The 25,076-nt window shown below is 38.1% G+C and overlaps 1 protein-coding gene across 4 annotated transcripts in view; it reads right to left on the bottom strand.

Annotated features, from left to right (window-relative positions):
• LOC128685958 (uncharacterized) overlaps nt 1–25,076 on the bottom strand; it is a 374,632-nt gene that overhangs the window by 23,134 nt on the left and 326,422 nt on the right. For all 4 annotated transcript variants that reach the window (XM_070083475.1, XM_070083473.1, XM_070083467.1 and 1 more), the window contains 5 exons: nt 23,315–23,387; nt 22,352–22,606; nt 3,701–4,009; nt 652–726; nt 303–519 (listed from right to left, as the gene is read on the bottom strand). In XM_070083475.1, coding sequence (XP_069939576.1) covers nt 303–519; nt 652–726; nt 3,701–4,009; nt 22,352–22,606; nt 23,315–23,387 — 929 coding nt within the window. The remainder of the gene's footprint in view (nt 1–302; nt 520–651; nt 727–3,700; nt 4,010–22,351; nt 22,607–23,314; nt 23,388–25,076) is intronic.

Raw genomic sequence — 25,076 nt, 5'->3', positions numbered from 1 at the left:
GTTAAAAATCCGAACGAAATCTTATCTTATCTCTTATAGTGTAGCATTATTAGTCACAATTTACAGCCTGTCAAGCCACAGTGCACAAAAAACATAACAGGAACTCCTGCTACTACACAGAAAATAATAAACTTATCAGTCTTAACTGTTCAAGCCTTCAAAGCAAGAAATGTTAACATTTATTATACATCCACTTAATGAAAATAGGGAGGACCCTTCACAAGTTACTGGCTTCCTTCAACAGAGCCACTGTTTGCAAATTTATAAACACCTCACAATTAACATACTAAGAAAAAACAAACCTCATGGCACGGCTCAGCTTTTCGTAGTTCATATCTTTATTTTGTTTGCGATCTCCCCACTTTTGTGCAACTTTCTCTGCCTGCACAAATCTGAACATTCCTTCCTCGGGGTTTTCCCATCGAACTAATGAAGGGCATGTTGCTGGGTCCAGAAGCAAGTTTCGTATGAACTCCCACAAACGGCCAGTTTTCTTTTTCTTCTTCTTTAATTCATTTTCTGCAAGTTCAAGAAATCTTGTATAATTATTTTTCCTAGATTTTTGTCAAGATATACTACTCACTATCCAATAAAGTGCCACAGAAAGTATTGATCCTATTATGAAGATTAATTTGACGAATGAAATCTCACCTGGTTTGCGGGGCCGACCAGGTCCTCTCTTTTTGGGAGGCTCAGGTCTGGGTTCCTCTTCATTGTTGCTATGTTCTGTTTAAAAAAGATACTATATTATAATCTTACCATGGCCAAAATTGTGATGCACAGAGTATGGCAAGTTTGCTTTTGTCTTTACTAGTACTGTAGAAATATGTTATTCATTAGAATACAAATATATATACAAATATATATATATATATAAATATATATATATATATATATATATATATATATATATATATATATATATATATATATATATATATATAATTTTTTTTTTTTTTTATATATATATATATATATATATATATATATATATATATATATATATATATATATATATATATATATATATATATATATATATATATATATATATATATATATATATATATATATATATATATATATATATATATATATATATATATATATATATATATATATATATATATATAATTTTTTTATTTTTTTCCAACAAGTCAGTCGTCTCCCACCGAGGCAGGGTGACCCAAAAAAGAAAGAAAATCCCCAAAAAGAAAATACTTTCATCATCATTCAACACTTTCACCACACTCACACATTATCACTGCTTTTGCAGAGGTGCTCAGAATACAACAGTTTAGAAGCATATACGTATAAAGATACACAACATATCCCTCCAAACTGCCAATATCCCAAACCCCTCCTTTAAAGTGCAGGCATTGTACTTCCCATTTCCAGGACTCAAGTCCGACTATATGAAAATAACCGGTTTCCCTGAATCCCTTCACTAAATATTACCCTGCTCACACTCCAACAGATCGTCAGGTCCCAAGTATCATTCGTCTCCATTCACTCCTATCTAACACGCTCATGCATGCTTGCTGGAAGTCCAAGCCCCTCGCCCACAAAACCTCCTTTACCCCCTCTTTCCATCCCTTTCGAGGACGACCCCTACCCCTCTTTCCTTCCCCTATAGATTTATATGCTTTCCATGTCATTCTACTTTGATCCATTCTCTCTAAATGACCAAACCACCTCAACAACCCCTCTTCTGCCCTCTGACTAATGCTTTTATTAACTCCACACCTTCTCCTAATTTCCACACTCCGAATTTTCTGCATAATATTTACACCACACATTGCCCTTAGACAGGACATCTCCACTGCCTCCAACTGTCTCCTCGCTGCTGCATTTACCACCCAAGCTTCACATCCATATAAGAGTGTTGGTACTACTATACTTTCATACATTATATATATATATATATATATATATATATATATATATATATATAAATAAGAGAAAAAGGTAGCTTATGAGAGGTTTTTACAAAGCAGAAGTGTTATAAGAAGAGCAGAGTATATGGAGAGTAAAAGAAAGGTGAAGGGAGTGGTGAGAGAGTGCAAAAGGAGAGCAGAGGATAGAGTGGGAGAGGCACTGTCAAGAAATTTTAATGAAAATAAGAAAAAATTTTGGAGTGAGTTAAACAAGTTAAGAAAGCCTAGGGAAAGTATGGATTTGTCAGTTAAAAACAGAGTAGGGGAGTTAGTAGATGGAGAGATGGAGGTATTAGGTAGATGGCGAGAATATTTTGAGGAACTTTTAAATGTTACGGAAGAAACAGAGGCAGTAATTTCATGCACTGGTCAGGGAGGTATACCATCTTTTAGGAGTGAAGAAGAGCAGAATGTAAGTGTGGGGGAGGTACGCGAGGCATTACGTAAAATGAAAGGGGGTAAAGCAGCTGGAACTGATGGGATCATGACAGAAATGTTAAAAGCAGGGGGGGATATAGTGTTGGAGTGGTTGGTACTTTTGCTTAATAAATGTATGAAAGAGGGGAAGGTACCTAGGGATTGGTGGAGAGCATGTATAGTCCCTTTATGTAAAGGGAAAGGGGACAAAAGAGACTGTAAAAATTATAGAGGAATAAGTTTACTGAGTATACCAGGAAAAGTGTACGGTAGGGTTATAATTGAAAGAATTAGAGGCAAGACAGAATGTAGGATTGCGGATGAGCAGGGAGGCTTCAGAGTGGGTAGGGGATGTGTAGATCAAGTAGATTAAGTAATTTATACAGGAGAAAGGGTTACTAGCCCCTTGCTCCCGGCATTTTAGTCGCCTCTTACAACACGCTTGGCTTACGGAGGAAGAATTCTGTTCCACTTCCCCATGGAGATAAGAGGAAACAAACAAGAACAAGAACTAGAAAGAAAATAACAGAAATCCCAGAGGGGAGTGTATATATATGCTTGTACATGTATGTGTAGTGTGACCTAAGTGTAAGTAGAAGTAGCAAGACGTACCTGAAATCTTGCATGTTTATGAGACAGACAAAAGACATCAGCAATCCTACCACCATGTAAAACAATTACAGGCTTTCGTTTTACACTCGCTTGGCAGGACGGTAGCAAGTGTAAAACGAAAGCCTGTAATTGTTTTACATGGTGGTAGGATTGCTGGTGTCTTTTGTCTCTCTTAAACATGCAAGATTTCAGGTACGTCTTGCTACTTCTACTTACACTTAGGTCACACTACACATACATGTACAAGCATATATATACACACCCCTCTGGGTTTTCTTCTATTTTCTTTCTAGTTCTTGTTCTTGTTTATTTCTTCTTATCTCCATGGGGAAGTGGAACAAATTTTTCCTCCGTAAGCCATGCGTGTTGTAAGAGGCGACTAAAATGCCGGGAGCAAGGGGCTAGTAACCCCTTCTCCTGTATATATTACTAAATGTAAAAGGAGAAACTTTTGTTTCTCCTTTTGGGCCACCCTGCCTCGGTGGGATACGGCCAGTGTGTTGAAAGAATATATACATATGCAAACAGGCCCTATATACAAATTACTGTATATACAACAACAGTACAGCATATAAGTTTCATTAATATAAGTAAGAATGACACTGCAGACCTTAAAGTTCTCATAATTCAAGTAATTCTCAGTTCATCACTATTACAGCTAATCAGGATTTAGCTTTTTTTCTAAAGTACCTAATTTATCATAATTATAAACTATTTAGGAAACTGGTGTTTACCAATATCAGATATATTTTCTGCTACTCTGCTGTGAACACCAGGTGATGAGTGGGCATTTGAAGGTATATATGTCTTCATTGCTGCTGTCGGGTAATTCAGTGAAGAGGGCATATATCTGCTTCCATCTTCAAATCTGAGTTCTCTGTGATCTAGTCTCTCATAACGAACTTCATACGGGGCAGCTGTCTCACACACAATTGGTGATTGCTTTGAAGTCACTCGTGGATGATAATTGTTGTCATCACCATTCATCTCATATGGTGTTGAATACAGATGATTATTTGTAAAATACGGTTGATGTGATTCGACTGTAAAGATAAAAAAAAAAGTTACTTTATTTACCTAGCCATGAAGTACAGTATGTAATATTGTAAAAAATAATGAGAAAGAGCAATAATGTATTCTTGCCAATATTTAAAGATAAATACTTATAAAACTACTGTACTTAAAAGTAGACAAAATATTTACAATACATAATTTAAACGACCCACACCATTATTGGTGGTGGTGATTTGGGGTATGGGGCCACTGCTAATGCTTCTGTCATTATTGTTTCCCCAAACACTGCCCATGAATGAAAAGCTCAACATTTTCTTTGCTTAAAATAATGAGGATATTTCCTCATCATTCACTCCATCACTGTCTTGCCAGAAGGGTGCTTTACACTACAGTTTTTAAACTGCAACATTAACACCCCTCCTTCAGAGTGCAGGCACTGTACTTCCCATCTCCAGGACCCTAAACCGGCAGGCCGGACTTGAGTCCTGGAGATGGGAAGTACAGTGCCTGCACTCTGAAGGAGGGGTGTTAATGTTGCAGTTTAAAAACTGTAGTGTAAAGCACCCTTCTGGCAAGACAGTGATGGAGTGAATGATGGTGAAAGTTTTTCTTTTTCGGGCCACCCTGCCTTGGTGGGAATCGGCCGGTGTGATAATAAAAAAAAAATAATTTCCTCATTCTCAACCACCAGCACAAGTTTTTTAATATTTTGGTTTTCAATATATTTTATATAAAATTGTTTAGTCTTCAATATAGGTAGTACGCTCGTAGACAGCAATCACCCAGGGAGATACAGTGGAACCTCGATTTTCACATGTCCTAGCTAGAGAAAATTCTCTATAAAATGTATTTTTTGTTAATAGTTTTGGGGGTCTGTAACAGATTAATTGGTTCCATTCTGGACACCCGAAAATATTTAAAAAAAAAAAAAAAACTTTATAGATAATTTTCTCAAACTAGGGCATATGAAAACTGAGGTTCCACTGTGCTACCGTCCTGCCAAGTGAGTGTAAAATGAGAGCCTGTAATTATTTTACATGATGGTAGGATTGCTGGTGTCTTGTCTGTCTCATAAATATGCAAGATTACAGATATGTCTTGCTACTTTTACTTACACATAGGTCACACTACACATACATGTACAAGCATATATATACATACCCCTCTGGGTTTTCTTCTATTTTCTTTCTAGTTCTCGTTCTTGTTTATTTCCTCTTATCTCCATGGGGAAGTGGAACAGAATTCTTCCTCCGTAAGCCATGCCTGTTGTAAGAGGCGACTAAAATGCCGGGAGCAAGGGGCTAGTAACCCCTTCTCCTGTATATATTACTAAATGTAAAAGGAGAAACTTTGGTTTTTTCTTTTGGGCCACCCCGCCTCGGTGGGATATGGCCGGTGTGTTGAAAGAAAGAGATATACATACCCCTCATGGGTTTTCTTCTATTTTGTTACTAGTTCTAGTTTATTCTGTCTTACCTCCATGGGGAAGTGGAACAGAATTCTTCCTCCCTAAGCCATGCATGTTGTAAGAGGCGACTAAATTACCAGGAGCAAGGGGCTAGTAACCCCTTCTCCTGTATATATTACTAAATGTAAAAGGAGAAACTTTCGTGTTTCCTTTTGGGCCACCCTGCCTCCGTGGGATACCGCCGGTGTGTTGAAAGAAGAAATAATGAAGAAGTTCTTGTTCTTATTACTTTTCCTTTTATATCCATGGGAAAGTGGAATAAGAATCTTTCCTCCGTAAGCCATGGGTGTTGTAAAACTCGACTAAAATGCCAGGAACAATGGGCTAGTAACCCCTTTTCCTGCAATAATTACTGAAAAGAATAAGAAGAAAATTGTCAAAGTGGGATGTCTGAATGTGCGTGGATTTTGTGCGAATGATAAAAAAAGAGATGACTGTGGATGTTATGAATGAGAAGAAGCTGGATGTCCTGGCTTTAAGTGAAACAAAGCTGAACGGGGTGGAGAGTTTCAGTGGAGAGGAATAAACGGGATTAGGTCAGGGGTTTCAAATAGAGTTAGAGCTAAAGGAGGAGTATCAATAATGTTGAAGGATAAACTATGGCAGGAAAAGAGGGACTATAAATGTATTAATTCAAGCATTATGTGGAGTAAAATAAAGTTTGGATGTGAAAAGTAAGCAAATTGATGAGGGAAAAAAGGTGAGTGATACGTTGAGGTATATATGGAGACGAAAAATGTTATCTATGGAGGCAAAGAAGGGAATGTATGATAGTATAGTAGTAAGAACACTTATATGGGTGTGAAGCTTGGGTTGTGAATGCTGCAGCGAGAAGGCGGTTGTAGGCAGCGGAAATGTCCAGTCTAAGGGCAATGTGTGGTGTAAATATTATGCAGAAAATTCGGAGTGTGGAAATTAGGAGAAGGTGTGGAGTTAATAAAAGTATTAGTCAGAGGGCTGAAGAGGGGTTGAGGTGGTTTGGTCATTTAGAGAAAATGGATCATAGTAAAATGACATGGAGAGCGTATAAATCTGTAGGGGAAGGAAGGCGGGGTAGGGGTCGTCCTCAAAAAGGTTGAGGGGTGGGCGAGGGGCTTGGACTTCCAGCAAGCATGCGTGAGCGTGTTAAATAGGAGTGAATGGAGACGAATGGTATTTGGGACCTGACGAGCTGTTGAAGTGTGAGCAGGGTAATATTTAGTGAAGGGATTCAGGGAAATAGGTTATTTTATATAGCTGGACTGAGTCCTGGAAATGGGAAGTACAATGCCTGCACTTTAAAGGAGGGGTTTGGGATATTGGCAGTTTGGAGGGATATGATGTGTATCTTTATACGTATATGCTTCTAAACTTGTATTCTGAGCACCTCTGAAAAAACAGTGATTATGTGTTAAAAAAATATATATATATATATATTCTTTCTTCTTCTTTCAACGTACCAGCCGCTTCCCTTTCTTCATCGACATTTAAAAGTTCCTCACAATATTCTCGCCATCTACTAACTCCCCTACTCTGTTTTTAATTGACAAATCCATTCGTTCTCTAGGCTTTCTTAACTTGTTTAACTCACTCTAAAATTTTTTCTTATTTTCATTAAAATTTCTTGACAGTGCCTCTCCCACTCTATCATCTGCTCTCCTTCTGCACTCCCTCACCACTCTCTTCACCTTTCTTTTACTCTCCATATACTCTACTCTTCTTATAACACTTCTGCTTTGTAAAAACCTCTCATAAGCTAACTTTTTCTCTTTTATCACTCCCTTTACTTGATCATTTCCACAATCACTCCTCTTTCCTCATGCACCCACCCTCCTATAACCACAAAAATCTGTCCCACATTCTAATACTGCATTTTTAAAACTATTCCAACCCTTTTCAACCCCCCCACTACTCATACTTGCACCAGCCCACCTTTCTGCCAATAGTTGCTCATATCTCACCCAAACTTCCTCCTCCATTAGTTTATAGACTTTCACCTCCCTCTTGCTTGTTGTTGCCATTTTCCTCTCTTCCCATCTACCTCTTACTCTAACTGTAGCTACAACTAAATATATATATATATATATTTTATTTTTTTATTATCACACCGGCCGATTCCCACCAAGGCAGGGTGGCCCGAAAAAGAAAAACTTTCACCATCATTCACTCCATCACTGTCTTGCCAGAAGGGTGCTTTACACTACAGTTTTTAAACTGCAACATTAACACCCCTCCTTCAGAGTGCAGGCACTGTACTTCCCATCTCCAGGACTCAAGTCCGGCCTGCCGGTTTCCCTGAATCCCTTCATAAATGTTACTTTGCTCACACTCCAACAGCACGTCAAGTATTAAAAACCATTTGTCTCCATTCACTCCTATCAAACACGCTCACGCATGCCTGCTGGAAGTCCAAGCCCCTCGCACACAAAACCTCCTTTACCCCCTCCCTCCAACCCTTCCTAGGCCGACCCCTACCCCGCCTTCCTTCCACTACAGACTGATACACTCTTGAAGTCATTCTATTTCGCTCCATTCTCTCTACATGTCCGAACCACCTCAACAACCCTTCCTCAGCCCTCTGGACAACAGTTTTGGTAATCCCGCACCTCCTCCTAACTTCCAAACTACGAATTCTCTGCATTATATTCACACCACACATTGCCCTCAGACATGACATCTCCACTGCCTCCAGCGTTCTCCTCGCTGCAACATTCATCACCCACGCTTCACACCCATATAAGAGCGTTGGTAAAACTATACTCTCATACATTCCCCTCTTTGCCTCCAAGGACAAAGTTCTCTGTCTCCACAGACTCCTAAGTGCACCACTCACTCTTTTTCCCTCATCAATTCTATGATTCACCTCATCTTTCATAGACCCATCCGCTGACACGTCCACTCCCAAATATCTGAATACGTTCACCTCCTCCATACTCTCTCCCTCCAATCTGATATTCAATCTTTCATCACCTAATCTTTTTGTTATCCTCATAACCTTACTCTTTCCTGTATTCACCTTTAATTTTCTTCTTTTGCACACCCTACCAAATTCATCCACCAATCTCTGCAACTTCTCTTCAGAATCTCCCAAGAGCACAGTGTCATCAGCAAAGAGCAGCTGTGACAACTCCCACTTTGTGTGTGATTCTTTATCTTTTAACTCCACGCCTCTTGCCAAGACCCTCGCATTTACTTCTCTTACAACCCCATCTATAAATATATTAAACAACCACGGTGACATCACACATCCTTGTCTAAGGCCTACTTTTACTGGGAAAAAATTTCCCTCTTTCCTACATACTCTAACTTGAGCCTCACTATCCTCGTAAAAACTCTTCACTGCTTTCAGTAACCTACCTCCTACACCATACACTTGCAACATCTGCCACATTGCCCCCCTATCCACCCTGTCATACGCCTTTTCCAAATCCATAAATGCCACAAAGACCTCTTTAGCCTTATCTAAATACTGTTCACTTATATGTTTCACTGTAAACACCTGGTCCACACACCCCCTACCTTTCCTAAAGCCTCCTTGTTCATCTGCTATCCTATTCTCCGTCTTACTCTTAATTCTTTCAATTATAACTCTACCATACACTTTACCAGGTACACTCAACAGACTTATCCCCCTATAATTTTTGCACTCTCTTTTATCCCCTTTGCCTTTATACAAAGGAACTATGCATGCTCTCTGCCAATCCCTAGGTACCTTACCCTCTTCCATACATTTATTAAATAATTGCACCAACCACTCCAAAACTATATCCCCACCTGCTTTTAACATTTCTATCTTTATCCCATCAATCCCGGCTGCCTTACCCCCTTTCATATATATATATATATATATATATATATATGTATATATATGTATATGTATATATATGTATATATATATGTATATGTATATATATGTATATGTATATATATGTATACATATGTATACATATGTAAATATATGTATATATATGTATATATATGTATATATATATATGTATATATATATATATATATATATATATATATATAATATATATATTATATATATATATTATATATATATATATATTATATATATATATATATATATTATATATATATATATAATAAGAATCTTTCCTCCGTAAGCCATGCGTGTTGTAAAAGTCAACTAAAATGCCGGGAACAATGGGCTAGTAACCCCTTTTCCTGTAAAGATTACTAAAAAGAATAATAAGAAGAAAATTGTCAAAGTGGGAAGTCTGAATGTGCGTGGATGTTGTGCAGATGATAAGAAAGAGATGATTGTGGATGTTATGAATGAGAAGAAGCTGGATGTCCTGGCTTTAAGTGAAACAAAGCTGAAGGGGGTGGGAGAGTTTCAGTGGAGAGGAATAAATGGGATTAGGTCAGGGGTTTCAAATAGAGTTAGAGCTAAAGAAGGAGTAGCAATAATGTTGAAGGATAAGCTATGGCAGGAAAAGAGGGACTATAAATGTATTAATTCAAGGATTATGTGGAGTAAAATAAAGATTGGATGTGAAAAGTGGGTTATAATAAGCGTGTATGCACCTGGAGAAGAGAGAAGTGTATAGGAGAGAGAGAGATTTTGGGAAATGTTGAGTGAATGCGTGGGGAGTTTTGAATCAAGTGTGAGAGTAATGGTGGTTGGGGATTTCAATGCTGAAGTGGGTAAAAATGTTATGGAAGGAGTAGTAGGTAAATTTGGGGTGCCAGGGGTAAATGTAAATGGGGAGCCTTTAATTGAGCTATGTGTAGAAAGAAATTTGGTAATAAGTAATACATATTTTATGAAAAAGAGGATAAATAAATATACAAGGTATGATGTAGCACGTAATGAAAGTAGTTTATTAGATTATGTATTGGTGGATAAAAGGTTGATGGGTAGGCTCCAGGATGTACATGTTTATAGAGGGGCAACTGATATATCGGATCATTATTTAGTTGTAGCTACAGTTAGAGTAAGAGGTAGATGGGAAAAGAGGAAGGTGGCAACAACAAGTAAGAGGGAGGTAAAAGTGTATAAACTAAGGGAGGAGGAAGTTCGGGTGAGATATAAGCGACTATTGGCAGAAAGGTGGGCTAGTGCAAAGATGAGTAGTGGGGGGGTTGAAGAGGGTTGGAATAGTTTTAAAAATGCAGTATTAGAATGTGGAGCAGAAGTTTGTGGTTATAGGAGGGTGGGGACAGGAGGAAAGAGGAGTGATTGGTGGAATGATGAAGTAAAGGGTGTGATAAAAGAGAAAAAGGTAGCTTATGAGAGGTTTTTACAAAACAGAAGTGTTATAAGAAGAGCAGAGTATATGGAGAGTAAAAGAAAGGTAAAGAGAGTGGTGAGAGAGTGCAAAAGGAGAGCAGATGATAGAGTGGGAGAGGCACTGTCAAGAAATTTTAATGAAAATAAGAAAAAATTTTGGAGTGAGTTAAACAAGTTAAGAAAGCCTAGGGAAAATATGGATTTGTCAGTTAAAAACAGAGTAGGGGAGTTAGTAGATGGGGAGATGGAGGTATTGGGTAGATGGCGAGAATATTTTGAGGAACTTTTAAATGTTAAGGAAGAAACAGAGGCAGTAATTTCATGCACTGGTCAGGGAGGTATACCATCTTTTAGGAGTGAAGAAGAGCAGAATGTAAGTGTGGGGGAGGTACGTGAGGCATTACGTAAAATGAAAGGGGGTCAAAAAACGTTATCTATGGAGGCAAAGAAGGGTATGTATGAAAGTATAGTAGTACCAACACTCTTATATGGGTGTGAAGCTTGGGTGGTAAATGCAGCAGCGAGGAGACGGTTGGAGGCAGTGGAGATGTCCTGTTTAAGGGCAATGTGTGGTGTAAATATTATGCAGAAAATTCGGAGTGTGGAAATTAGGAGAAGGTGTGGAGTTAATAAAAGTATTAGTCAGAGGGCAGAAGAGGGGTTGTTGAGGTGGTTTGGTCATTTAGAGAGAATGGATCAAAGTAGAATGACATGGAAAGCATATAAATCTATAGGGGAAGGAAGGCGGGGTAGGGGTCGTCCTCGAAAGGGTTGGAGAGAGGGGGTAAAGGAGGTTTTGTGGGTAAGGGGCTTGGACTTCCAGCAAGCGTGTGTGAGCGTGTTAGATAGGAGTGAATGGAGACGAATGGTACTTGGGACCTGACGATCTGTTGGAGTGTGAGCAGGGTAATATTTAGTGAAGGGATTCAGGGAAACCGGTTATTTTCATATAGTCGGACTTGAGTCCTGGAAATGGGAAGTACAATGCCTGCACTTTAAAGGAGGGGTTTGGGATATTGGCAGTTTGGAGGGATATGTTGTGTATCTTTATATGTGTATGCTTCTAGACTGTTGTATTCTGAGCACCTCTGCAAAAACAGTGATAATGTGCGAGTGTGGTGAAAGTGTTGAATGATGATGAAAGTATTTTCTTTTTGGGGATTTTCTTTCTTTTTTGGGTCACCCTGCCTCGGTGGGAGACGGCCGACTTGTTGAAAAAAAAAAAAAAAATATATATATATACATTTAGAGCAAGGGGCTAGTAACCCCTTCTCCTGTATATATTACTAAATTTAAAAGGAGAAACTTTAGTTTTTTCTTTTGGGCCACCCCACCTCGGTGGGATACGGCTGGTATGTTGAAAGAAAGAAGAATATATACATTTATGTATATATACTAGGGGTTACTAGCCCCTTGCTCCCGGCATTTTAGTCGCCTCTTACGACACGCATGGCTTACGGAGGAAGAATTCTGTTCCACTTCCCCATGGAGATAAGAGGAAATAAACAAGAATAAGAACTAGAAAGAAAATAGAAGAAAACCTAGAGGGGTGTGTATATATGTGCTTGTACATGCATGTGTAGTGTGATCTAAGTGTAAGTAGAAGTAGCAAGACATACCTGAAATCTTGCATGTTTATGAGACAGAAAAAAAGGACACCAGCAATCCTACCATCATGTAAAACAATTACAGGCTTTCGTTTTACACTCACTTGGCAGGACGGTAGTATCTCCCTGAATGGTTGCTGTCTACCAACCTACTACCTATAATATATATAATATATATGAGGATTATAGGTAGTAGGTTGGTAGACAGCAACCGCCCAGGGAGGTACTACCGTCCTGCCAAGTGAGTGTAAAACGTAAGCCTGTAATTGTTTTACACGATGGTAGGATTGCTGGTGTTTTTTCTGTCTCATAAACATGCAAGGTTTCAGGTACGTCTTGCTACTTCTGCTTACACTTAGGTCACACTACACATACATGTACAAGCATATGTATACACACCCCTCTGGGTTTTCTTCTATTTTCTTACTAGCTCTTGTTCTTGTTTATTTCCTCTTATCTCCATGGGGAAGTGGAACAGAATTCTTCCTCCGTAAGCTATGCGTGTTGTAAGAGGCGACTAAAATGCCAGGAGCAAGGGGCTAGTAACCCCTTCTCCTGTATATATTACTAAATGTGAAAGGAGAAACTTTTGTTTTTCCTTTTGGGCCACCCCGCCTCGGTGGGATACGGCTGGTGTGTTGAAAGAAAGAAAGAAGATATATGAGGATAGTGAGGCTCAGGTTAGGGTGTGTAGAAGAGAGGGAGACTACTTCCCGGTAAAAGTAGGTCTTAGACAGGGATGTGTAATGTCACCATGGTTGTTTAATATATTTATAGATGGGGTTGTAAAAGAAGTAAATGCTAGGGTGTTCGGGAGAGGGGTGGGATTAAATTATGGGGAATCAAATTCAAAATGGGAATTAACACAGTTACTTTTTGCTGATGATACTGTGCTTATGGGAGATTCTAAAGAAAAATTGCAAAGGTTAGTGGATGAGTTTGGGAATATGTGTAAAGGTAGAAAGTTGAAAGTGAACATAGAAAAGAGTAAGGTGATGAGGGTATCAAATGATTTAGATAAAGAACAATTGGATATCAAATTAGGGAGGAGGAGTATGGAAGAAGTAAATGTTTTCAGATACTTGGGAGTTGACGTGTCGGCGGATGGATTTATGAAGGATGAGGTTAATCATAGAATTGATAAGGGAAAAAAGGTGAGTGGTGCATTGAGGTATATGTGGAGTCAAAAAACATTATCTATGGAGGCAAAGAAGGGAATGTATGAAAGTATAGTAGTACCAACACACTTATATGGGTGTGAAGCTTGGGTGGTAAATGCAGCAGCGAGGAGACGGTTGGAGGCAGTGGAGATGTCCTGTCTAAGGGCAATGTGTGGTGTAAATATTATGCAGAAAATTCGGAGTGTGGAAATTAGGAAAAGGTGTGGAGTTAATAAAAGTATTAGTCAGAGGGCAGAAGAGGGGTTGTTGAGGTGGTTTGGTCATTTAGAGAGAATGGATCAAAGTAGAATGACATGGAAAGCATATAAATCTATAGGGGAAGGAAGGCGAGGTAGGGGTCGTCCTCGAAAGGGTTGGAGATAGGGGGTAAAGGAGGTTTTGTGGGCAAGGGGCTTGGACTTCCAGCAAGCATGCATGAGTGTGTTAGGAGTGAATGGAGATGAATGGTACTTGGGACCTGACGATCTGTTGGAGTGTGAGCAGGGTAATACTCAGTGAAGGGATTCAGGGAAACCGGTTATTTTCATATAGTTGGACTTGAGTCCTGGAAATGGGAAGTACAATGCCTGCACTTTAAAGGAGGGGTTTGGGATATTGGCAGTTGGAGGGATATGTTGTGTATCTTTATACGTATATGCTTCTAAACTGTTGTATTCTGAGCACCTCTGCAAAAACAGTGATTATGTGTGAGTGTGGTGAAAGTGTTGAATGATGATGAAAGCGTTTTCTTTTTGGGGATTTTCTTTCTTTTTTGGGTCACCCTGCCTCAGGGGGAGACGGCCGACTTGTTGAAAAAAATATATATATATATATATATATATATATATATATGTTGAAAATATATATATATATATATATATATATATATATATATATATATATATATATGTTGAAAATATATATATATATATATATATATATATATATATATATATATATATATATATATATATATATATATATATTTTTATATATATATATATATTTTTTTTTTTTTTCAACAAGTCGGCCGTCTCCCACCGAGGCAGGGTGACCCAAAAAAAAGAAAGAAAATCCCCAAAAAGAAAATACTTTCATCATCATTCAACACTTTCACCACACTCACACATTATCACTGCTTTTGCAGAGGTGCTCAGAATACAACAGTTTAGAAGCATATATGTATAGAGATACACAACATATCCCTCCAAACTGCCAATATATATATATATATATATATATATATATATATATATATATATATATATATATATATATATTCAACAAACCGGCCGTATCCCACCAAGGCAGGGTGGCCCAAAAAGAAAAACAAAAGTTTCTCTTTTTAAATTTGGTAATTTATACAGGAGAATGGGTTACTAGCCCCTTGCTCCTGGCATTTTAGTTGCCTTTTACAACACGCATAGCTTACGGAGGAAGAATTCTGTCCCACTTCCCCATGGAGATAAGAGGAAATAAACAAGAACAAGAACTAGCACGAAAATAGAAGAAAACCCAGAGGGGTGTGTGTGTATATATATATGCTTGTACATGTATGTGTAGTGTGACCTAAGTGTAAGTAGAAGTAGCAAGACGTACCTGAAACCTTGCATGTTTATGAGACAAAAAATGGACACCAGCAATCCTACCATCATGTAAAACAATTACAGGCTTTCGTTTTACACCAATTTGGCAGGACAGTAGTACCTCCCTGGGCGGTTGCTGTCTACCAACCTACTACCTATAATATAAATATATACAGTGGACCCCTACTTAACGATCACCTCCCAATGCGACCAATTATGTAAGTGTGTTTGTACGTGTGTGTTTGGGGGTCTGAAATGGACTAATCTACTTCACAATATTCCTTAAGGGAACAAATTCGGTCAGTACTGGCACCTGAACATAATTCTGGAATGAAAATACAGTGGACCCCCGCTTAACGATCACCTCCTAATGCGACCAATTATGTAAGTGTGTTTGTACGTGTATGTTTGGGGGTCTGAAATGGACTAATCTACTTCACAATATTCCTTAAGGGAACAAATTCGGTCAGTACTGGCACCTGAACATACTTCTGGAATGAAAAAATATCGTTAACCGATGGTCCACTGTATATATCTTTCTTTCCTAAGACCATGTCGGTAAACAAATTCGTCGCTAAGTGAGGACCATACTATAATGGTAGTTAGTTTGTGCCAACCATCTCTTAATATCACTTTGGCACCATTTATAACATTTCTGGTATATTTTTAAATGTTTATACAGTAGTGTAATATAGTGTAATAAAAAGAATAGAGGAAATCAGCTCTAATATACATTTTTTAGGTATGCATACTGGTCAGAGAGCCCGTCGTAAGTCCAAGTCATTGGTCTATGAGTAGTTGCTAAGTGAGGAGAGGCAGCAACATAAAACTCAATTATTTTGTATAGACCAGGAATTTTTAACCTTTGTCTGTTAACTAGTTTTCCACTTCCAAGACAAGCCAGTGGCAAGGGGTAAATATTTTTGTACGAAACCTGAATAATTTATTTTTTCTGACCTTGCTTTTCTGTCCCTTTGTGATGTTGATCAATTTTTTTTTGTGCAGAAGGGGGGTAAATGGAGAAATACATCAAGCCGAGGGGGGTTAATGATGGAGGAAAAGTTGAGAATCCCTGCCTTGCTAGCACATCCAACTTAATGAAGAATAACTGTCTGGAAGTTAATCCACTGAAGCAAGGTGTAAATACAATAAGTTTATAAAACATACCACTGCACATATATGGACAGTAGGGCCCCACTTATATGGCAGGTTAGGTTCCAAGCTACTACCGCAGGCATTGCCAGAAAGCAGAACGCCATTTTTTCTACTTATAAATGCATATAAATGCCAGATAACAAGTTTACACTAACATATATTATGTTAGCAACAGAACTAGGCATTACAAACAATAAAAAGTAAAATACACACACAGTATACTCATTATTTACCTCAAAATATTTGTAGTCTTAATGTAGGGAAAAAGGCGAGTAGTTTTTTTTTTTTTTCCAACAAGTCAGCCGTCTCCCACAGAGGCAGGGTGACCCAAAAAAGAAAGAAAATCCCAAAAAAGAAAACACTTTCATCATCATTCAACACTTTCACCACACTATCACTGTTTTTGCACAGGTGCTCAGAATACAACAGTTTAGAAGCATATACGTATAAAGATACACAACATATCCCTCCAAACTGCCAATATCCCAAACCCCTCCTTTAACCCTTTGAGGGTCGACAGGCCCTCTCCGAAACTCGTTCTCAGGGTCGGCCAAATTTAAAAAAAAAAAAAAAATTATTTTCTCTTATGAAAAGATAGAGAATCTTTTCCGGATCATAACGACACCAAAAGTTTGAAATTTGATAGAAAACTTACGGAATTATGCTCTCGCAAAGTTAGCGGTCTCGGCGATGTTTACGGATCGGCGATTTTGCCCACTTTGAGCCCCATTTTCGGCCAATTTCACTGTACTAGTCGACAAAAAGCATGAATATTTCGCTAGAACTCCATTTTTTCTATCGAATGGGTGCAAGAAACCACCCATTTATAAATTCAACTATCCAGTACAGTGGTCAGAATTTAGCAATTTTGCCAATTTCACACAAATTTCAAAAGATGCCAATTTCGGAATAGGGTCCAGAATAAACAAGAAAGACATTCCTGGCACTAAAATGACATTTCCTCTAGTCATTAGTCACGTCTCAAGGCCCCTCTTATATTCTTTTGCTTTCCACTTTGAATTTTTATTCTCACAAAAAATATAAGATTTACTGTTATGCAGACTACTGCATTAGTGTAAAAAATGGTATAAATATTATTGGTGCACTTGTGAAAGAATATTAGACTCACCAGTTGACGTGTATTGCACGCTTGGCACGATTTGTTTACTTTTGAAGTTTGGTAAAAATCGAACATTTCTGCTACTTTGAGCTCAATTTCAAGGCACCTTTCATTGTAAAAGCAGTCAAAATCATCTCAATTTCAGTAATATGTCTTCCATTCTATAAAATGAGACCAAGAAAACTAGAATACAACAATAAATACCATACGAAAATACACTGCAAAGTCGCTGATTTATTAAAAAAAAATGGAAAAAGTTTTTTTTTTCTCATTATGCACTGTGTGCTGCAGGATTTTTTTTAGACTGTGCACACTGACCACATAGACCCATTCTTTCATATGAAGGCCTACCAGCTTTCTCCCACTAGATTTGAGGTCGCTAGAATTTATGAGTACTAGTACGTCAAAAACCCCTACGCGTAAGACGTACTAGTACGACGAAAACCCTCAAAGGGTTAAAGTGCAGGCATTGTACTTCCCATTTCCAGGACTCAAGTCCGACTATATGAAAATAACCGGTTTCCCTGAATCCCTTCACTAAATATTACCCTGCTCACACTCCAACAGATCATCAGGTCTCAAGTATCATTCGTCTCCATTCACTCCTATCTAACACGCTCATGCATGCTTGCTGGAAGTCCAAGCCCCTCGCCCACAAAACCTCCTTTACCCCCTCTTTCCAACCCTTTCGACGACGACCCCTACCCCTCCTTCCTTCCCCTATAGATTTATATGCTTTCCATGTCATTCTACTTTGATCCATTCTCTCTAAATGACCAAACCACCTCAACAACCCCTCTTCTGCCCTCTGACTAATGCTTTTATTAACTCCACACCTTCTCCTAATTTCCACACTCCGAATTTTCTGCATAATATTTACACCACACATTGCCCTTAGACAGGACATCTCCACTGCCTCCAACCGTCTCCTCGCTGCTGCATTTACCACCCAAGCTTCACATCCATATAAGAGTGTTGGTACTACTATACTTTCATACATTCCCTTCTTTGCCTCCATAGATAACGTTTTTTGACTCCACATATACCTCAATGCACCACTCACCTTTTTTCCTCATCAATTCTATGATTAACCTCATCCTTCATAAATCCATCCGCCGACACGTCAACTCCCAAGTATCTGAAAACATTCACTTCTTCCATACTCCTCCTCCCCAATTTGATATACAATTTTTCTTTATCTAAATCATTTGATACCCTCATCACCTTACTCTTTTCTATGTTCACTTTCAACTTTCTACCTTTACACACATTCTCAAACTCATCCACTAACCTTTGCAATTTTTCTTTAGAATCTCCCATAAGCACAGTATCATCAGCAAAAAGTAACTGTGTCAATTCCCATTTTGAATTTGATTCCCCATAATTTAACACCACCCCTCTCCCAAACACCCTAGCATTTACTTCTTTTACAACCCCATCTATAAATATATTAAACAACCATGGTGACATTACACATCCCTGTCTAAGACCTACTTTTACCGGAAAGTATTCTCCCTCTCTTCTACACACTCTAACCTGAGCCTCACTATCCTCATAAAAACTCTTAACAGCATTTAGTAACTTACCACCTATTCCATATACTTGCAACATCTGCCACATTGCTCCTCTATCCACTCTTATCATATGCCTTTTCTAAATCCATAAATGCAATAAAAACTTCCCTACCTTTATCTAAATACTGTTCACTTATATGCTTCAATGTAAACACTTGATCTACACATCCCCTACCCACTCTGAAGCCTCCCTGCTCATCTGCAATCCTACATTCTGTCTTACCTCTAATTCTTTCAATTATAACCCTACCGTATACTTTTCCTGGTATACTCAGTAAACTTATTCTTCTATAATTTTTACAATCTCATTTGTCCCCTTTCCCTTTATATAAAGGGACTATACATGCTCTCCACCAATCCCTAGGTACCTTCCCCTCTTTCATACATTTATTAAACAAAAGTACCAACCACTCCAACACTATATCCCCTGTGCTTTTAACATTTCTGTCATGATCCCATCAGTTCCAGCTGCTTTACCCCCTTTCATTCTACGTAATGCCTCACGTACCTCCACCACACTCCTAAAAGATGGTATACCTCCCTGGCCAGTGCATGAAATTACCGCCTCCCTTTCTTCCTCAACATTTAAAAGTTCCTCAAAATATTCTCGCCATCTACCTAATACCTCCCTTTCCCCATCTACTAATTCCCCTACTCTGTTTTTAACTGACAAATCCATACTTTCCCTAGGCTTTCTTAACTTGTTTAACTCACTCCAAAATTTTTTCTTTTCATTAAAATTTCTTGACAGTGCCTCTCCCACTCTATCATCTGCTCTCCTTTTGCACTCTCTCACCACTCTCTTCACCTTTCTTTTACTCTCCATATACTCTGCTCTTCTTATAACACTTCTGCTTTGTAAAAAACCTCTCATAAGCTACCTTTTTCTCTTTTATCACACCCTTTACTTCATCATTCCACCAGTCACTCCTCTTTCCTCCTGCCCCCACCCTCCTATAACCACAAACTTCTGCCCCACATTCTAATACTGCATTTTTAAAACTATTCCAACCCTCTTCAACCCCCCCCCCCACTACTCATCTTTGCACTAGCCGACCTTTCTGCCAATAGTCGCTTATATCTCACCCGAACTTCCTCCTCCCTTAGTTTATACACTTTCACCTCCCTCTTACTTGTTGTTGCCACCTTCCTCTTTTTACTGTAAACTGTAAGAGGCCAGGTGTGGTAGGTATAGTAGCCCTCCTGGCCACCCCACCCACACATAATACAGTGGACCCCCGCTTAACGATCACCTCCAAATGCGACCAATTATGTAAGTGTATTTATGTAAGTGCGTTTGTACGTGTATGTTTGGGGGTCTGAAATGGACTAATCTACTTCACAATATTCCTTATGGGAAAAAATTCGGTCAGTACTGGCACCTGAACATACTACTGGAATGAAAAAAGTTCGTTAACCGGGGGTCCACTGTATACTACAACACTTGAAGTGCCCTAGAATGATAAAATGATATACAGTACACTCATTACTTACCTTAAAATATTTGTAAGAGGTGAAAAGTATTTATTTGTAGAAAGTCATGTGGGAGGTGTGGTAGCCCGCCTGGCCACCCCACCTACTATGACATTTAAAGTGCCCTAGAGTGATTAAAATGCATATACAGCACACTCATTACTTTCCTTAAAATATTTGTAGTCTTAATGTAGGGTGAGAGGTGAGTAAGCTACATAAAAATGAATGAACGAGTAAGAGGACAGAGCCGCAGAGTATTTATGTAAACAAACACGGTCTAGTTGTGGTTGATACACGTTCATACAAACACCTTACATTGTGTACAAGTTGTCTCCACAGTGGCACAGTTGAATAAATAAAGACAACACTTCCACTCTCATGTGAAATCAGTTTTAGAAGGAATGATGCTCTGACAAATTATTATTATTACAAATTATTACAAATTATTATTACAAATTACAGTGGACCCCCGGTTAACGATATTTTTTCACTCCAGAAGTATGTTCAGGTGCCAGTACTGACCGAATTTGTTCCCATAAGAAATATTGTGAAGTAGATTAGTCCATTTCAGACCCCCAAACATACACGTACAAACACACTTACATAATTGGTCGCATTCGTAGGTAATCGTTATGCGGGGGTCCACTGTATTATTATTACAAATTGTTGTTATTCCAGTGGTACCTCAAGTTTTGAACAGCTCCCAACTCAAACAATTATGTAAGTGTATTTTTGGGGGGCTGACACAGACATTACATTATTCCTTATGGTAACAAATTCGTTTGGTAACAGTACTCGAACAGCCTTTTGGAACGAATTAAGTTTGTAACTCGAGGTACCACTGTATTATTCTTATAATAAAAAAGAAGCGCTAAAACCACAAGGGTCATGAATAGTTATAGAGCAAAGGCATACGAAAGGAATATTTTTCTACAGTTTAGTAACTGGTGTTTGACTAGAGAAAACATAATTCTTCCGACACTCCTACTAACAGCTTGGTAAACAAATCTCATATTTGTCAGTTTTTATACTGTGGGTCTATGTATCATGTGTATATGTTACCTAGCATGTTTATTATATAATTTTGAAAAAAAAATCATAGATGGATTAATGGAAATGTCTATATTAACTTAATATACGACAATTAATGCGCCCAGATTATATGGCGTCAAGGGTAAAGAGACTCTTGGTGATTTTAATGTGTACCTGCACGCCAGCACAGTGTGCAAGTATATTTAGGTACAGGTACACATAAATATAATTATCAGAGTACATATAAAATATGCAATAACTTAAAAACACTTGAAACTTTGGAAAGTTTCCAGACATATAGAGAGATGTGCTCACGGACAATGTAAACAAACCAGGTGGGGGTGCCCCATATTAGAAAGACTGCTCGCTGTATAGCAAGTTTTGGTCATAATTTGAAATCTCCGTATTAGCGGAATGCCGTAAAGTGGGGCCCTACTGTATTTGTAACTAAATACTGTAGCATAAACATTAAATACTATGCATGTGAAATTCCTCCATACACCTACCATCCGACTTACGACCTGCTCGACTTACGACCGTGTTTTTTTTTTTGCCAAATTTCTGGGAAATAAACAACTATTTGTGTTGTACACAGTGTTTATCCTAAACCTTACAGTATAAAATACAGTACTAACAGCATAAAAAGTAAAGTAAAACATGAAATACCTAAATAAAATAATAAAATAAAGTCATTACAAAAATTTGATGTTGATATTCAGTAGTAAAGTTCAACTTACGTCCATTTCGACTTACGACCGGTTTCTCGGAACCGAGCTCGGTCGTAAGTCGGATGGTAGGTGTACTTTCAAAACTGAAATCCTTGATGCCAGTGAAGGACTTTTGATCCAGGGAATTGAAGCTACCCTTCACTTCCTTTGATCAAATCTACCTTCCATTTCCCAGGTGCTGTATGACCCCTTTCGGTTTAGCACTTCCCCATAAACTTACACTCAAACTTACCTTGTGATTGTCTTCTCTCTTCTTTTGCTCTGTAGTCCAAAAAATATCTATATATTCGGTCTCCATAACCTTTGGAAAATTGTTTAAAACCATTTTCATCTAACTGCAAAAGATTTAGCCCTGTTGAGCCACTTAATTCAGCAAAATTAATATCAAGGTTTTCACACTTGAGATCATCCCAAGCAGTGAACATGAAGTCAACAACATCTTGATACGTCCACTTGCAGATTTGTTTATTATGGTACTCCTCATCCTCTGAAAAAAAAAAAATAATTATCCACCTACAGCATATATAATTTGTAAATTAGAAAAGAAAACTCTGATGAGAAAAATTGATTAATGACAAATGTCTGAGTAACTTGCACCAGTTCCTCCCAGGAACTGAACTACAATGTTTTATTTCTTGTACACTATAAGTGTTAAACAAGACTGTAGAATTTTGACAGTTTTATCAGATTTTTTTTTTTTAATAACAATTACAATGTGTGTGGGTTAGATTCTGTATGTGTATGCCATCCTTTAGCCTCAGAATTTAGAGATATCAAGGCATCTTAGAGATGGCAATACATAATAATTGCTAAGACATAATAACTAATATTAGTTGTAACATTGTTATAAAAAATCAGATTATCTTAAGAGTGTAAATAATACATTTATTCAATCCTTAAACATTTTATTAGGAAACCTTTTGCTTTTAGAAGCAAAACATTTCCTAATAAAATGTTCTGGTGATGAGCAAGTGTTTTATTTACATTGTTGGTATGTACTCTACATACAGTATACTAGATTCCTATCTCTCATCCTTAGAGCAATGACTGATAATATACATATGTATAGTGGTCAAAGAAGGCTGACTATTTAGGATGTCACTACCAGCATTGTCATGTACATTATACTATCACTGAACTGTTGCAAATTTCTAAGTATTTTAATAATAATAAAAAAGTAATATTAGTTTACTACCAGGGTTGCGTTGCTGCCATTCCAAATTCTTGAGAGAAGCACTTGGAGTAGAAACTGAGGAATTGGACATATCCTGTAATAAAAAAATGGTTAATTAGAACAATGTGAATTATCATACAAAGAAAAATTAGCCAGATGGAACAATAGTTTTCAGTTTGTGAATTATCCCACAAAGAAAAATTAGCCAGTCGGAGCAATGATTATCAGTTTGTGATTTATCCTACAAACAAAAATTAGCAAGCTGAAATAGTAGCTATCAGCTTGTGAATTATCATAGCTATCAGCTTGTGAATTTTTTATACTGTTAGCCATGCACATATAAATATTGATCAGTTCACACAAGTCATACTAAGAACATAAGAAAGGAGGAACACTGCAGCAGGCCTGTTGGCCCATACTAGGCAGGTCCTTTACAATCCATCCCACTAACAAAACATTTGCCCAACCCAATTTTCAATGCCACCCAAGAAATAAGCATTGATAACTCTATCCACTCTCATATGCAAGTCCCACTCAAATCCAACCCCTCTCACTCATGTATTCATCCAACCTAAATTTGAAACTACCCAAGGTTTTAGCTTCAATAACCCAACTAGGTAGACTGTTCCACTCCTCAACTATCCTATTTCCAAACTAGTACTTTCCTATATCCTTTTTAAATGTAAACCTGTCTAATTTGAATCCATTACTGCGGGTTCTCTCTTGGAGAGATATCCTCAAGACCTTATTTATATCCCCTTTATTAATACCCATCTTCCACTTATACACTTCGATCATGTCTCCCCTCATTCTTAGTCTAACAAGTGAATGTAATTTAAGGGTCTTCAATCTTTCTTCACAAGGTAGATTTCTAATGCTATGTATTAATTTAGTCATTCTACGCTGAATGTTTTCTAACGAATTTATGTCCATTCTGTAATATGGAGACCAGAACATTGTATTCATGGGGCTAGCACTTGGAAAATAGGAAGAAACTGGATTCGATCCAAGGAATGGGAGGTTCCCAGTTCCTTGGATCAGAAGCCCTTCACTATTTCTAAACCCAGTGATGAGCAGGGGTGCGGTGGGGACAATAAGGGAACACTGTATCAACATCCGAGGTCCCAGACTTTTCAACATCTTACCAGAGGCTATCAGAAACACTGCTGGAACAAGTGTGGAAGCTTTCAAGAGGAAACTAGACAAGTATGTTCACCAGGTGCCAGATCAACCAGGCTGTGATGGATATGTGGGACAGCAGGCCTCCAGCAGCAACAGCCTGGTTGACCAGGCAGGCACCAGACGAGCCTGGCCCATGGCCGGGCTCAGAGTAGATAAACTCTTGAAACTCTTCAAAGGTATATCAAAGGTAAGGTACAGTACAGTAATCCATTAACAACATTGTATGTTCACACAGGGTTAGAACTTCTTGGTAGTAATAATAATATATGTAATAATGATAAGAATGGGTATATATTACAGGGTGAAGATTTAAGGTCTTGAGCTCCAAGAATTCCCAATCCTCAAAGTAGACACTCACGTCCTCCCTGTCCACAGGTGGAGATGATACCCTTGCAATACAGCTCACTTAACTTTTGACTGCTGTGAGCTTCCGTCCTCAGTTTACATTGCAGGACACTATTTACAAGTTCAAAAGGTGATCCCTACACTACAACAGTGTAGAAACTGCTGGCATGTTGGTCATCCAGGGAAATATTGCAGGTTCATGGCCAAATGCCCAGTCTGTAGTGCTAATGACCATGCCAATACATCTTGTAGTCTA

The sequence above is a fragment of the Cherax quadricarinatus genome, chromosome 1 (assembly GCF_038502225.1).
Source record: "Cherax quadricarinatus isolate ZL_2023a chromosome 1, ASM3850222v1, whole genome shotgun sequence".
Lineage (NCBI taxonomy): Eukaryota > Metazoa > Arthropoda > Malacostraca > Decapoda > Parastacidae > Cherax > Cherax quadricarinatus.
Note: the sequence above shows the minus strand (reverse complement) of the source record. Positions and strands in the feature narration are given on the sequence as shown.